General features: G+C 39.4%; 1 protein-coding gene across 2 annotated transcripts; it reads left to right on the plus strand.

Annotated features, from left to right (window-relative positions):
* Positions 1–339: 339 nt before the first annotated feature.
* On the plus strand, positions 340–4,711 carry Krt10 (keratin 10). 2 transcript variants are annotated; one of them, XM_047544669.1, is made up of 8 exons: positions 340–981; positions 1,781–1,863; positions 2,209–2,365; positions 2,457–2,618; positions 2,708–2,833; positions 3,113–3,330; positions 3,674–4,026; positions 4,341–4,711. In XM_047544669.1, the coding sequence occupies exons 1-8, from the start codon at positions 388–390 to the stop codon at positions 4,442–4,444; spliced, it is 1,797 nt and encodes a 598-aa protein (XP_047400625.1). In that variant the 5' UTR covers positions 340–387; the 3' UTR covers positions 4,445–4,711. The 2 variants fall into 2 exon arrangements, with proteins under 2 accessions (XP_047400625.1, XP_047400626.1); XM_047544670.1 differs by having other exon boundaries at positions 341–981; positions 3,674–4,006.
* Positions 4,712–16,257: the final 11,546 nt, after the last annotated feature.

Genomic DNA, 16,257 nt, shown 5'->3' on the forward strand with positions numbered 1-16,257 from the left:
AGCTAAAATTATTTTCCCAAAAACTCTGCAAACATTCTGTGCAAACTTAATCAGTGCTGAGGAAAAAGGATTTTAACAATTGCCCAATGTTCTTCAAAAGATGAAAAGCATAATGAAACATGCTCATCTGAACTCCACCCATATTCAATTTCAACATAGTAAATCTCCTGTTTTTTCTTAGGGCAAATTCAAAAGCATACATATTGGTATTGGTTATTACTGAAGATAATTTATGCAATCATAAGTCAAATATGCTAAGTTGACAAAAAGAAAACCATGCAAGTAAGCAAACCCTAACATATGAGAGACACACCCTCTCAGTATATAAAGGCTTGTCACTGTAGCAGTGACAGGTAGCAGGCACTCCCTGAGTTCACCAGCATCACCATGTCTGTTCGATACAGCTCAAGCAAGCAGTACTCTTCCTCCCGCAGTGGAGGAGGAGGTGGAGGAGGATCATCCCTCAGAATTTCCAGCAGCAAAGGCTCCCTTGGTGGAGGATTTAGCTCAGGGGGGTTCAGTGGTGGTTCTTTTAGCCGTGGGAGCTCTGGTGGGGGCTGTTTTGGGGGCTCATCAGGTGGCTTTGGTGGATTAGGAGGAGGTTATGGTGGAGGTAGCTTTGGTGGAGGCTACGGAGGTGGCAGCTTTGGTGGGGGCTATGGAGGTGGAGGCTATGGAGGAGGCAGCTTTGGAGGTGGCAGCTTTGGTGGGGGCAGCTTTGGCGGAGGTGGCTATGGAGGAGGCTTTGGTGGTGGATTTGGAGGAGATGGTGGCCTTCTCTCCGGAAATGAGAAAGTAACCATGCAGAATCTGAATGACCGCCTGGCTTCCTACCTTGACAAAGTCCGGGCTCTGGAAGAATCCAACTATGAGCTGGAAGGTAAAATCAAGGAGTGGTATGAAAAGCATGGCAACTCAAGCCAGCGGGAGCCTCGTGACTACAGCAAATACTACCAAACCATTGAAGATCTTAAAAATCAGGTAAGGAACATTTTAAAAAAGCAACTTTAAATCTAATTCTATACCTGTAATTCAGGCAGGCAAACCTTAAAATAAGAATAGTAGAGTTGTTCACTGTATTGGCTTATGTGATTTTTCTTGCTTCCAAATAAAATCCGGTCTCATCAAAGATAAATTTGAGTGAAGGTATGGTCATGGCAATCTTCATCCAGCATGTATTTTGTCTTTCTTACATAAGGCAGATTACTGAGAAATTTTAGGTTTTAATGAGCCTATAATGAGTTCACAGTTAAATATGCTAGATCATTTACAAATGTAAGAACTGAAAAATTATTAAATAAGAACAAAATATTATTAAGATTGATAACAAGTCACATTCAATAGCAACATTGCAAAAAACATGCAATCTCCATTATGGAAATGGGATAATGCTTGCCTCCAGGGAATCTGTGAATTGCACCTACCAGTTCAGAATATATCTACTTAGAAATATTTATAACAAATGAAACAAATAACAGGTGTGAGCCAGTCAAAAGTTGACTGAAATACATGAAAATCACTAAGTTTAAACAGGCTAATACATTTTTAGCACTACATATAGTTTTCAGAAAGAGACGACATAAAACAGTGTAGAAACATCAAGATAAGTTATTTAAACTTAAGTATGTGAATAAGTTTAAAATATTTTATATTTAAAATAAAAAATCCATGCAAAACTTTTTGGAAGAGACTAACATAAAAATGCAGTTTATCTATGTCACACTATAAAAGCTGTATCTGCATCTGACCTTTTTTTAAATGACTGTACCTCTTCCTCCAGATCCTCACCCTAACAACTGACAATGCCAATGTCCTGCTTCAGATTGACAATGCCAGGTTGGCAGCTGATGACTTCAGAATGAAGTAAGCTAATTAAATGTTCAATACTATCACTATGAATACATCAATTTTTTTTTTATAATGATGACTTTAGATGCCCAAAATAGCATTTACATTTTCCTGAATTCATCCAAAGTGATAGAACCGGGATTGTCTGAGAAATTCTAAATTTTAATATGACTTTTTTGGCAAGCTTCAAAGGAAGAAAATGCATTTAAAGTAATTGCTAATATTCTCATGTGAATTGATATATGATAAACATTACCATGATATGAAATCAACTCTATATTTTCTTTTTAACAGTCTTTTTTTCCATATACAACTCCTTTTTAAGAATTATATCCAATATATGTATCATGCTTGTTTCAGGTATGAGAATGAGGTAGCCCTGCGCCAGAGTGTGGAGGCCGACATCAATGGCCTGCGCAGGGTGCTGGATGAGCTGACCCTCACCAAGGCTGATCTGGAGATGCAGATCGAGAGCCTGACTGAAGAGTTGCAGTACCTGAAGAAGAACCATGAAGAGGTGACACAAAATTATATTTCCCCCAGATAATTTTCTAAAAGGTTCATGGTGGTCATGATGCAGTCATTAAATCTTTTTGTTCCTCAAACAGGAAATGAGAGACCTTCAAAACGTGTCTACTGGTGATGTGAATGTGGAAATGAATGCTGCCCCAGGTGTTGATCTGACTGAACTTCTGAATAACATGAGAAGCCAATATGAACAACTTGCTGAACAAAACCGAAAGGACGCCGAAGCCTGGTTCAATGAAAAGGTAAGTCATTCACCCTTCATAATAAAGCCCATGGAAGTACTGTTGACATGTCCAATTTTTCTCATATTTTCCCATTTTTAATATTCCAGAGCAAGGAACTGACTACAGAAATTGACAGCAATATTGAACAAATGTCCAGCCATAAATCCGAAATTACTGAATTGAGACGCACTGTTCAAGGTCTAGAAATTGAACTACAGTCCCAACTGGCCCTGGTATGTTAAGCCTTGTGAAATGACTTCCATTTCATCACAGAAACACAGAGCTGGGAGTAAGAAAGTAGAAATAAAACTGGAACTCTATGCTAACGGAGGAAAAGAACTATTAATGTCAATGTAAAGATACTGAGATTGAAATGCTGCCATTACACATAAAACACTAATCTATTCATTCCCCTGATTCTTCTACATAGTACCTAATTATCTAATTTGATAAGCTCCAGAATGCCAATTGAACAACGAGGTCATTAAGCAACAATAAAATCATCTTTTCAGAAACAATCCCTGGAAGCCTCCTTGGCAGAAACGGAAGGTCGCTACTGCGTGCAGCTCTCACAGATTCAGGGCCAGATCTCCTCCCTGGAGGAACAGCTGCAACAGATTAGAGCTGAAACCGAGTGCCAGAATGCTGAATACCAACAACTCCTGGATATTAAGATCCGACTGGAGAATGAAATTCAAACCTACCGCAGCCTGCTAGAAGGAGAGGGAAGGTAAATTGGAAAACTGAAAAATTATCCCAATTGCTTTCATTCAATATTATGAATAGCAAGGCTTATCCGAACCCCCAATTCCTTGCCAATACCAGAGGATGGGAGGATGGGAGGTGTAAGGAGGCAGAGTGCAGAAAAAGGAGTATGTAACAATGAATCTTACGGCCGTGTGTACTAAAAAAATAATGTTTTTTTTTTAAGTAGTGGGTTTTTAAACACATGCTTGGCACTACTGTCTTCTCAGAACGTGTTTGCTTCTCTTCTAAAATAACAATCAACCGGAGTGCGAGGCACCGTTTTCCAGAGTTAGGAAATAAGCAAATACGACTCTCACACCTTTTAGTTCCGGAGGCGGATCCTACGGCGGCGGGCGCGGCGGCGGAAGCTCCGGCGGCGGCTACGGCGGAAGTTCCGGCGGCGGCAGCTACGGCGGCAGTTCTGGTGGAGGCGGCTACGGCGGAAGTTCCGGCGGCGGTCACGGAGGCAGTTCCGGCGGCGGCCACGGCGGCAGTTACGGTGGCGGCAGCTCCAGTGGAGGTGGTCACGGGGGCAGTTCCGGCGGTGGCCACGGCGGCAGCTATGGCGGTGGCAGCTCCAGCGGAGGCCAGAGCGGAAGCGGAGGCTACAAATCCTCCAGTTCCGGCTCCGCTGGAGAGTCCTCATCTAAGGGACCAAGGTCAGCAGAAACTAGCTGGGGTAATCAGAATTAGTTTTAACTTTATGTGATGGTTTGGTGCTCTTTAAGCTCTAGAACTGTTTTTAAAATGAAAATCTTAGGATTTTCATTTGTATTTTTAACAAAATGCACTTTTGACACGTCTTGAAGAGTGGCATGGTCTAAATGCCACCTGCAGCGTAAACATTGATTGGATTTTTTTAATATAAAAATTTGAATTCTCTTTTTTAAAAAAGTGTAATTTTGTTTTCTTTTTAAATATTTGCTTATTAATTAGCAAGGATCTTTGCAAATTGCTTAACCTAAATTCTAATTTTTTTATTATTATCAACAGATACTAACAAAACCAGAGTAATCAAGACAATTATTGAAGAAGTGACACCTGATGGTAGAGTTCTTTCATCTATGGTTGAATCAGAAACCAAGAAGCAGTACTAATAAGCCGCATCGGGATGAAAAGGTCTCCCTTCACATAGGCCATTGCATACAGTTGTGTTACAAAATGTTCAACACTTCTGTCTTAATGGTCTGTGGAAACAGGTTCACTTCTTGAAAATAAGGTGTCTAAAAGGGGTTTTGTGATTTCTGTATTTCTTCTTTTCACTTTACCAGAAAGTGTTCTTTCATGAAAAAAAAAAAAAAAGGAAAACTTTCTGTTCTCATTTACTAATGAATTTCAATAAACTTTCTTACTGATGCAAACTATCTAAATTTGTCAGAGTTTATCTTTACTTAATCTTGTGGATATGCTCAAACCAATTTAAGTAATCTCACTGAGTAAAAAGGTCCAGAAATCCCCATCTTATACTTCTTAAAGATATGCAATATGATGTAAGCTCCCATCTCTCTTGGCTTTAAATTATTCAATCCTGGAAATTTGAAATATTTCAAATAAGATCCCAAAAAATAAATTAGAAATTTCACATTTCTCCGATTGTCTTCTCACATTTGCCTGCCCTTATTTTCATCCTATATTACTTCATCCCAATTGCTATCCTGTTTTAAAGATATTTTCCAAACTAAACCAGCCCAGTAAAATATCATGACCAGCAAAACTATTTGGTGTTCATCAGATGATGCCCATGTGACCAAAGGGGCACCTCTAGGTCTCTGCTTTCCACAGTTCTGCCCAAGGATCAGTTCTAAAGACCTGGTATTTTCAGGGCCAGCCCAATCACATCTGTGAACCAATAATAACCCATATGGCTTTACTTAGTACTGTGCTAGGCAACATAAGATGAAAAAAAAAGAGGCTAGAGGGACTGGAGTTAATATGTCCCCCTTAAGATTACCTTGTGCTCCCTGGTGGTCTCCTGGATTACCCATGCCCACTAAATAGCAACCTTCCTCAATACCTTTTGAGTTTAGCTCCACTTTCTCCCAGGATGGGAACCCTGGTTAGCATGACATTTGGGATTCCCTCTACATTAGACTTACTCTCAAATTGATTACAAAAGCCATATTTCAATATGAATGGACTTCCTCAAAGTGAAGACTTCATAACCAACTTCGCACCAAATATTACCACAGTTGAGAAGCTCTCCACTTCAGTTCACATACCTCTTTATATGTGGATATTTGTACCAGCTACTCTTATTGGGAACCAGTCTAAGACAGTCCTGCCACTGAAGTCCCAACATGCCTTATTGTGAAGCCCTGAAACAGGTATTGCTAGGTAAGGACTGAGTTCCTACTGTGTGTAGAAGTGCTTTGCTGGCTGTGTTCAGAAACACAATCTTTTTAAATTATTACCTGATAAAGTTAACCAAATTCTTGGGATCTATTGCATTGTTCATAATGTGAGATGGCCATTGTCCTTATTCTGCAGAAATAAAAGTTTTCATATCCAATAACATTGATTTGAGACAAGTTATTATGAGACAGTTGTTATTAAGCTTTATCCCCTCTGCCTTTCTTCCCTTCTCACTTCAGTCAGGATCTTGACTGAACTTTGATACTGTGGTACTAGGGTTGAATAAATAAAATCTGTCTAAAAATTTTGACAAGAATATTGGTATTTGTAGTAAAAAATAATTTTTTAAAAAAATTCAATAGTACATGACACTTAATACTATATAGCTTTGTCATGTAGCTATTTTTTTTTAATCCTGTACACATTTTTACAGATCCTAAAATTGTTGTAGAATCCTGCTAAGCAGTGCACAGTGAGACTGGCAGTGTCAATTTGGCACCCATGTGAAATTTTACTGCATAGAAAAAGTTCGTTTCTCCCAAGATATTCTCTAATGCTGCTAAGGACCTTAACATTTTACACCCTGGCCTTGGTGTTTATAATAGCTTGACATTTTGCTTGGTAATGGAGAATAACTTTGTTAGGATCACCTTTATCAGGGAAGTAGCTTGATTAAATAAGGATACATTCAATATTTCCCATCTGGAATGACTGACAGTGGAAATTGGGGAAAGTGCCTCCTCATGGTATAAACATGACTTTTCAAGTCGATCCCTGGGCTTCATATCCTGGCACTACTTTACACATTGTGTTAACATAGAGAAGTTACTTCAATTCTTCTGAGCCTTAGTTTTCTTATCTGTATAATAAAGACAAAACAATGGCCTCCTCCCACAACTTGTCCAAGAGAGGTACATTGCAAACCTCATATTGTTCATATATACCTATAATAAACTTCCACTTTTCACCTTTACAACTTCTCTTCAGTGTATCCAAATTTCCAGCACCACTACTCTTGCACTTTGGGGCCATTATTAAGTAAAATAGGGTTTGTGGAACACTACCACTGCCATCCCACAAAGTCAATTTGATAAAAGAGCTGCTAAGTGACTAATGGATGGGTTGTATATACATCATGGAAATAATTCACATTCAAATATAATTCTCATCCCAGGTGGGGTAGCATGAGATTTCATCACGCTACTCAGAAGAGTGCACAATTTAAAAAGTTGTATGTTTCTGAAATTTTTCATTTAATATTTTTGGCCTTCAGTTGACTGTGGGTAACTGAAACCCTGCAAAGCAAAACCGCATATGAGGAGAAACTACTGTAAGCCACATGGTGAAAATTCAAAAGCATTATGCTAAGTAAAAGAAGCCAGACTCAAAGGCTATGTACTGCATCTCATTTATATGACATTATTCTTTTTTTTTTTTTTTTAATCAGTGCTGGGGATTGAACCCCAGACCTTTTGCTTGCAAGGTATATGATATTCTTAAGTAAGTCAAGCTGTAGGACTAGAAAACAGACCGGGTGATGGGGGCGGGGGGATTTGCCACCAAGGGGTACAAAGGAACGTCTCAAAATTATGGAAATGTTCTCTACCTTGTTTCTAGTGGCCATGATATAACTGAATATATCAAAATTAATTGAATTGTACATTTGATATAAAATTAACAAGGTTAAATTTTACTCTATGCACACTAAACCTCAATAGCCTTCCTTTTTAAAAAGTGAAAATTTTAAAAATGGTGACTGAACATTTATTTCCTCGTCTAGTGTATTAAATGTTGTCAACTCGTACTGCATTTTTAGCTCCAAAAACAAAGCTTGTACTCTAAGAAGTAGAAAGCATGGAATGTCTTTATAACAAGAAATATGGCACAAATTAATAATTTCCTTTATAATGGATTTTTTTAATGAACATGTTTTGTGAGTCATACTCTTAATCTAAAGAGCCTAGGAATTAAGTAAAGCCGAACCAAAAACTGTCTATAGTTACATCAGCTTATACCTGCAAGGCCTGTTATGAGAAAGAAAAGATGAAAGAGTCTTAACATACAATCTTTAAAATTCTTCCCCCTGGTTCTCCTGGTGTTTTGTTATAGAAGTCAGTTTGGGGATGTGGATGAGTCATATTTGGACAACTGGGTTGCTTCTGGTGGGAAGAGGTACAGGGAGTTGTTAGGTAATTGCTACTTGATAGGAAGCCAAAAGAAACAGACTAGCAGCCATGAATCCTCTCAGATATATCCTCACCCTTCCAAGCTCCACGTGACTCCCTGTTAAGGTCTTTCTTTCTCCAATAAGAAGTCCATCTTCTAGGCTAGGGTTATCACCCAGTGGTAGAACACTTGCCCAGCCGTGTGAGGCACTAGGTTCCATCCTCAGCACCACCTAATAAATAAATAAATAAATAAATAAAATGAATAGGCTGTGTCCATCTACAACTTAAAAAAGTATTTTAAAGAAAAGAAGTTTGTCTTCCAAATCGCCTTTGTAGAAAAAGAATGAAATAACATTCTCCCTACTGTCCATCACTCACTCCCTTTCACCTCCTTCTCCCCAAACTTATCCATTGTCTTTCTGCCTTTTTAAATAACTGAAATTGATCTAAATGAACCCAATGTCTATCCCAGACTTTAGCTCACAGTGCGCACTATTTATTGGTTGATCATTCGTTCAGCAGTGTCAGGCACTGGACCTGGTAGTGGGGATAAAATAGTGAATGGAACACAATTTCTGACCTCAAAGAGCCCATAAATAGTAGAAATAGAAAACCACTCAGAGGGCAGAAAGCACTACACAGAATTAATCCCATGTTGCCATGGGAGTTTTAAAATGCAATATTTCCTATACAATTGAGTTTATGTTATGGGGCACAACATAAGAACAGACCGATCGCCACTTTGAGAAGTCCAAATTTGAGAGTCTTTATTAAGCTGGTGACTGACTGTCTCACACAATACCTCAAAAATGGCTATTAGGAGAACAACCCGGACCATAGGGTTGCAGGGCTTTTTATACCATAAATCAGTACATCAATAATAAGTGTCTGTTGCTATGATTTAAAATTACAAACTAACATCATGAGATCTGAAATCATTAGCAGAGGGGGAAGTGGGTCAAAATGACCTTACTTAGGTACAAACTAAGGAATGGTTACTAACATCTAGACAATCACTCTTGACATCACTGTTGACATGGTACATTGTTTAGGAAAATAAGAATAAGAGAACAATTTTTTCATTATACAAGAATTGCCACCTTGTGTTGCCAAACATGTCATGCTAAGCAACTGATGATGGGTACAGAGGCGGGGTGTTCCCATGGGAGAAATATGTCTTACATAACATGGAGTCTCAAGGTAAAATGGAGTGAGTCTGTTAAGCCTTTGCTCATATAACCTGGCCTATAACATTTCCATGGAGTCAAATATGTCAAACCTTCACATTTATCCCTAGCAACCTATGTCTTCTGAAATGTCCACAGGGAGTCTACACACAGATTCAAACTAAACTTCCTGTCTTCTCATTGCCTTTTTTTTTTTTTTCATCTGCCCTATTAGTAGAACTGATTATTTTCTCCAAAATTGCTGACAAAGATCAAGATGTCCCATCTTGGCAGAAGCAACATGCATTACATTATTTATATGTGGAAACTATGTCAAGATAGAAAAAATGAAATCATCACAATGGAATTTCAACTTCATTCTAATTAAGGGAAAGGTGTTTACATGGCTACAAGATGCTAATGATCATAAATACTGTTTAGAACCATTTATGTATATAATTATTCTTTATGTGTAGGACTCTGTTATGTGGTGAGAACATACCAAAGTGAGAAAATTTTCACTTCTGTTATCAAATAATATGGAAGAACAATAGCACTCTGTATGTACACATAGATATTTACAATTATCAAAGTGTTTATCTCTCTATGTGGAAATCATCTTCAGAACAACCTTGAGACCTATGCAGAGCTCAGAAACACTTACTGACTTGCCCAAAGCTTCACATAGAGCAAGTGGCCGACTTACATCTTGAACCCAGGATCTCTGAATTTGAGCCTCGACCTCCTTCTAATATAGCAGAGATTTCTAGACATTATTTTATTACAGACTAATCAGTAAAAATATTCTGAGGATGCACAATGGGTATGTTTACTTTTCCTAAATCCTAAATACATGCCTTCATATATATACTATCCCATAACTCAATGTGCAACATATATTAATGCAAACACAGTGAAAAATTTAGTCACAACCATGCAGAAAGAATTCCTTGCATTCTGTCATAAACTGGAACTCGTTTCCAGACAAATCATTATAAACAGGATTTTTACTTTAATTACTGCCCCATGGAAGATTCAAACATCCTGTGGAATATGGAACAATTTCTTGTGTCAGACTGTATCATGAATTTCTGGATATCTGGCATTCTTGTCCCCCACCCAACCATATTCCATATGCCATATCACTATGATACACACACACACACACACACACACACACACACACACATACAATGTGCCCTAAGGGACTGTCCCCCTTCACTGAGATTAAGAATTGAGAACTAGTCTTTCATTCTTTGCATATGAAGAGTACCTGTAGGAAAAACCTTGTCGGCATGTGTTTCCCAGAACTCTTTGGGCAGTAGTTTGAGAAACTAGATTATAATCCCAGTGAAATGGGAACCATGTCTGCCTTATCTGTCACTATAAACCCAAGTCTAGCACAATTCTCAACACACAAATAGTTAAGGTTCAATAAATTTTGGTTAAGTGAATGACAAAATGAGTAATGCCTACAATACCTCTCAAGGTCAATCCAGAGCCTGGGGTTAAAAAAGATGAAGAGTACCCATGTCATCCAGGGCCTCCCATGTGCTAGGACCTTCGCTAGCTCTCCATATTCGGTGTTTCTTTTATGGAAAATCTCTTAACTCTGTTAAAGGTGGTCCCAACCTTTCAGAAGAGTCCCCTCGTCTGCAATCATAGCAACTCTCCACTCGCAGCGGGTGGTTTGAGAACCTAAGACACTGGGCCCGAGTCAGTGAGGATATTTACTTCCAAACATGAATCCAGGCAGAGTCCCTCAAATGCTTTCCAATTCATTTGCTGTTTCCTCGTTTCTCTGGGACCAAAGTAAGAAGGTAAGTACTGAAATGAACAGCTTCCTGAAGGAGCTCGGTAAAAGCTGTCAGCATTGGTGCAAGAGAACCCTCCTCTCCGTGAATAGAGCAGAAGAAAAATGTGCAGAAACAGGTGTGGCAGAGAAAGGACAAGGCTTCTGGACAACATGGAGGGTCTGGTTCACGGCTGAGCATTAGCAGGGAAGCCTTTTCAGAACAATCAATCCCAGGGCTCTGCCAGGAGGAGGGAAGCTTTTGGAGCCCCTGAGAGTTTAGTTCAATGGATCAAGTTCATTCAGTTATTCAGAAAACATGACTGAACATCACATGTCAGGCCATGTGTGAGGTCCTGCAGATAAAAGGCTAAATCAGTCATAACTATCCCCCATGACATGCCACAGTAGATGTACACGTCAGAGACTGAGGAGCACAGACAAGGCAATGTTGGAAAGCAAATTAAAATGGCGTATCAGGGAAGATTTTCTAAAAAATGTGATTCTTGAACTGAACTGTGGAGGGTAGCAGAAATTGAACAATTAAGAAGGTGGGAAGTAAATTCTAGAACAATTATGGGCATAGCTATCAATGCTGCACAGAAGTGCTCAGCTTCCCAATTGTGATTCATGTAAGGAAATCTCTATAGAATCTTTATGTCTGATCCTGAATCACATCTGTAAAGTCCCTTTTGCCACGTAAGGTAATACAGTCATGGTTCTGAAGATTAGGGTGTGGACTTCCCTGGGGGACCATTACTTTGCCCACCACAGGAGACATCCTTGATTCTCTTCCTAACCCCACAACCTTGCCACGCTAGTCGTCACCAGGTGCCGGCAAGACTTCCTCCCAAATGATCCCCATTCCACCCGGTTCTAATTTCACTACCACTACGCTGACTCAGGTCACTTTAGTAGCTCACCTACATTACTACAGCTGGCTTCGTAATCGTTTCCCATGGCTACTCTCTCTCCCTCCCATCCATTCTTCACACCGCAAACAGAGCAGTCTTTCCAATATCACTCCTCTGCTTAAATCTCATGACCGATCTCCCTTCATGTCCAGGACTCATTTCAGAATCCTTCACCTGGCCCATGGTCTCTTCCTGGGCAGCCCTCAGCTCTCCTCCCTCCCTGCACGCTCCTCACCGGTCGTGCCTTCCTCGGTTCCTTGAAGACACCACACTCTTCCTTCCTGCTATGGTTTGCAGCTGGTTTGAGTATGTCCCCCAAGCGTTCGTGTGCGGAGGTGAGGGAGTTAGTTAGGTCACCGAGGGCTCTACCTTTGGAAGGAATTGATGTAGTTCTCATGAGATCCTGGTTAGATCTTCAAAGGGATCATTATAAAAGTGCCCTCAGTTGGTAATGGTTAAACCACTGACTTTAGCTCAGCAGTTACCTTTCCTTGAGGTTCCAGAGTAGGGTGAATATAAAGACAAGATTGCTTCACATTGCAAGTGTGCTTTACAACTTCCAAAGGGATTTCTTGTATATTATCCACTTGAAACTTACAAGGAAGTTGGCAATTCAGAGAGAGAGGCTCCCTCCTTCTTTTCAAAAATGAAGAAACCGAGGAAAAGAACTCCCTGTGTGGCACCTCCCTGTGTGGTCTCTTCCTCTCACATGTACTCCCACCATAATGCCATCTGCATGAGGTCCTCACCAGAGCCCAGCACAGGACAATGCCACACTCTTGGACCTCCAGAACTGTGAGCTACATCATCCTCTTTTCATTATAAAATACTCAGCTTCAGGTATTTTGTTATGGGCATGAAAACCAAACTGATACACCTTCTCGTATTAAGTGCAAATATTTTATTTGTTTATATTATTTTCTCCTCCCAGAATGCCCCTCCACTCTCTGGCCTGGAAATTACTTTCACACCTTTCTGGTATTTGCATAATGTCATTTCTTCAAAAGGGTTGCCTCAACCTAAAATTAGGTCCTCCTCCAATAGTTCCATGTTCTTTCCTTCCCAAATTTTAAACACAATTTTTAATTTTATGATTATTTACTTAAGGCCCATCTCCCCGCTAAACAATGAGTTCCGTGAGTTGATAAACCTTCTGTTTTCTTCCCCTCTGCATCTTCCCACTGCTACTAACACAGTGCTTGGCACATAATAGATGCTCATTAAGTATTTCTATATAAATTAATGAGTGTCACTTGGTAGGCAGCATAACTGTAGCCAAAAGCTTCATTTTGCTACTAACTTGACATTCTGAAGAGAATTTTTTAAGAACTATCCTTATGCTTTTTTTTAAGAGTAATTTTTGCATTGAGTTTTATTTTTCTACCTGACCATAAGATAATTATATACACTGAAAGGGCCACCACAGTGAGTCACCAGGCCCACTCTGGACTTTTTTCACCCCATTTTATATTTATCTTTGAAGAGTTCTTTCCTCAGTTTCTTCATCTTTGAAAAGAAGGAGGGAGCCTCTCTCTCTGAATTGCCAGCTTCCTTGTAAGTTTCAAGTGGATAATATACAAGAAATCTCTTTGGAAGTTGTAAAGCACACTTGCAATGTAAAGCAATCTTGTCTTTATATTCACCCTACTCTGGAACCTCAAGGAAAGGTAACTGCTGAGCTAAAGTCAGTGGTTTAACCATTACCAACTGAGGGCACGCAGGACCCAGGCTGACACTGAGGTTCCATCTCTCCAGCACCATTTGAAAATGAACATTGCCCCCTGGTGGAAATGGAGAGTAGGGACACGTGTGCTCAGCAGCCGGGGATTACCAGGGGTCCTGATGCTGAATGAAAAGAACTATTTAGAAAAACGCCTTTTAAAGAAACAGCTTGTTTTATTTCTACTTTGTGCTGTTATTATTTATTTCAAATTAACAAATAAAAATTGTGTGTATTTACAATATAATGTCTTGAAAAACATATACATTGTAAAATAGCTCAAATAACATCACATCTTTTTTTTGTGATGAGGACGCTTAAAATCTGTTCTCCTAGCAATATTTAACTATAAAATACATTGTTTTCTTTTTGTTGTGAAATGTTCTTCTGGAAACACTTTATTTACATATAAAAAAAAATGCAGATGTGCTAAACCAATTAGTCTGTTTTTTATTTAATAAGTAATTATAAATAATTAGCAATAGGTAATAATAAATAGTATTAATAATAAGTGAGTTAAATAATAATCAGACAAAAGGTATTTATGATTCTTTGTATATGATAATACACTCATTGTTTAGTATTTCAACTTCAACAATTCAAGGAGCAATTTTAAAATTCATATAACAGGTTAAGCCTAAAATAGCCATATATAAAACAGATATTCATGTGAGCACGCACCATAGAGTAATTATTTATATCTAAAAGAGGATCATTATGGGACCAGAATCTCAAAGTCACCCTGAACATATGCCAAGCTTTCACCTGGGAACATGCCTCATGGCCTTGAGTAAATTGTTTAGTATTTATCATCTGCAAACAAAGGGCTGATTTAAACAATGTCTAAGGCTCTTTGCAACTTGAAAAATATCCTACAACATTGCCTAGAATATGTCTTTAAAGACCATGCCAATGCTGGCCATGGCACCAGCTGGGCTTTAGGGCACGTTACAGCAACTCTGTTCCCAGAGATACCCCTGATTGTCCTTATAGCAATGCAACTGTTTACCTTTCTTTCCTACCTAAGCCTGAAGCTCAGCAAGCAAGGCCACCCCAATCACAGCCATTTCAAGCACAGCCACCCCAAGCACTTACCCCTGCATCACGTGGTCATTTCCCTTCACATTTCTACACCACATTGTGATTCAGTCAAGAGGATATTCACTAGAGGATACTCACTAGACTTTCAACTTTCAAAAGTCACCTAAATAAACCTCTTTTCTTTATAAGCTATTCAGTCTCAGCAACTTTGTCACAGCAACAGAAAATGGACTCATACAACAACTTTCACCTGTCTTCCTTCTCCTTTATCAATATTCCTTCACCTTTATCGCATTCACATTCTTGCTGGTTCCATGACCTCATACTGACACCCAGTGACATAACCCACCTTTTTCCTCAGACTGTCTCTCTGGTGTCATTTTCTTCTTTCTATATATTCATATAGCTATTTTCTCAGGAGGACTAGAAACATCTCTGACCCTCTTTTTTTCTTCTGAACCTGCTTCAAATTCCCAAACCCACCTCAGTCTGATCCATCATTCTCTTTATTCCTTCACCAGGATTACTTCCAGATATGAAGTTGAACGTCCATACAAATAAGACCCTAGCCCTCTATTCTCCACAACCGCCCGTCACTACTACTCAGGTATTTTCCCCGCTCAGTGCATTTATTCTAAACATTCACTCTTCCTATCAGTTGTCTTTGGGGACATCCTACCAAACCCTTGAACCCAGTTGGTCCAAAACTAAACTCAGTGTCTTCACCTGAACCCAGCATCACTAACTCAGTTAAAATTATGAGTTCTCCACATCTGAAATCAATTGCCAAGAATTGTCCCCAACCTCCCTTGGTCCCTACTCTCCCACGTCATTCAGTGCCCATATCCTCCCAACTCCATTCTCTCTCCATCCCCCCTGCCTTCACCCTCCCACCTGGACCATGGCTCTAACCTTGTGACCAGTCGCCTTCTTTTATTTCAACCTGATCATGTGGCCCTCTGCTTTCCGCTTAGTATAGCCATTCCTGTCTCTTTAGAGGAACACGGAAGACTAAACACCATCCAACCCCTGTCTGGAACTGACATCAGATTCTGACCTCAGTAACACCCTCTTTTCTCCACTTATTTAGCACCCTGTCTTTTATTTATGTGTTTAACACAGAGCACTGAGCAGGTCCTCATATATTTTTTAATAAAGGAATACGTCAACATGTGTGTCATTGTCCAAGGTCATAAGTAGCTGGTGTAATCACAGTAAGAACAGGGAAGTCACCAGGTATATATATATTTTTTTGAATAACACACTTTGAGGGGGAGGGGCTCTCATGGGATGAACTATCTGTCCTAGTCCTTTGCACATCTCGATGGTAATTGAGACCCTACCGTAGCTGACGGAGCCCTATCCAGATCTTAGTTAACTTTCAACATTTGATCGTAGCCTGCACTAGATAATGATGGCATATTCCTAGGAACCAGATGAAAGTCAAGGATTACTCACTCAAAATTAGAAGCTAAAATAATGAACTTAATATAGAACAAACCCTATTTTATGTGAGATAAATATCCTGAAGCAACACCCAGAGATGTTAGACATTCATTACTTTTTTTTTAAATCATCCAATTATACATAATTTCATGCTAATCTAAATGATGCCACTTTTCTGTTGGCAGACATAACTCAAAAGGATACACCCCCCAATAATGGTATATAAAAGCTCCAAGAAACCATCAGCGCCCGACAGATATTCTGTTTTTTGACGGTTGCCCACAGCAGAGGCACAGGTTTCCCCCAACACC

This window comes from Sciurus carolinensis, chromosome 3, assembly GCF_902686445.1.
Source record: "Sciurus carolinensis chromosome 3, mSciCar1.2, whole genome shotgun sequence".
Taxonomy (NCBI): Eukaryota; Metazoa; Chordata; class Mammalia; order Rodentia; family Sciuridae; genus Sciurus; species Sciurus carolinensis.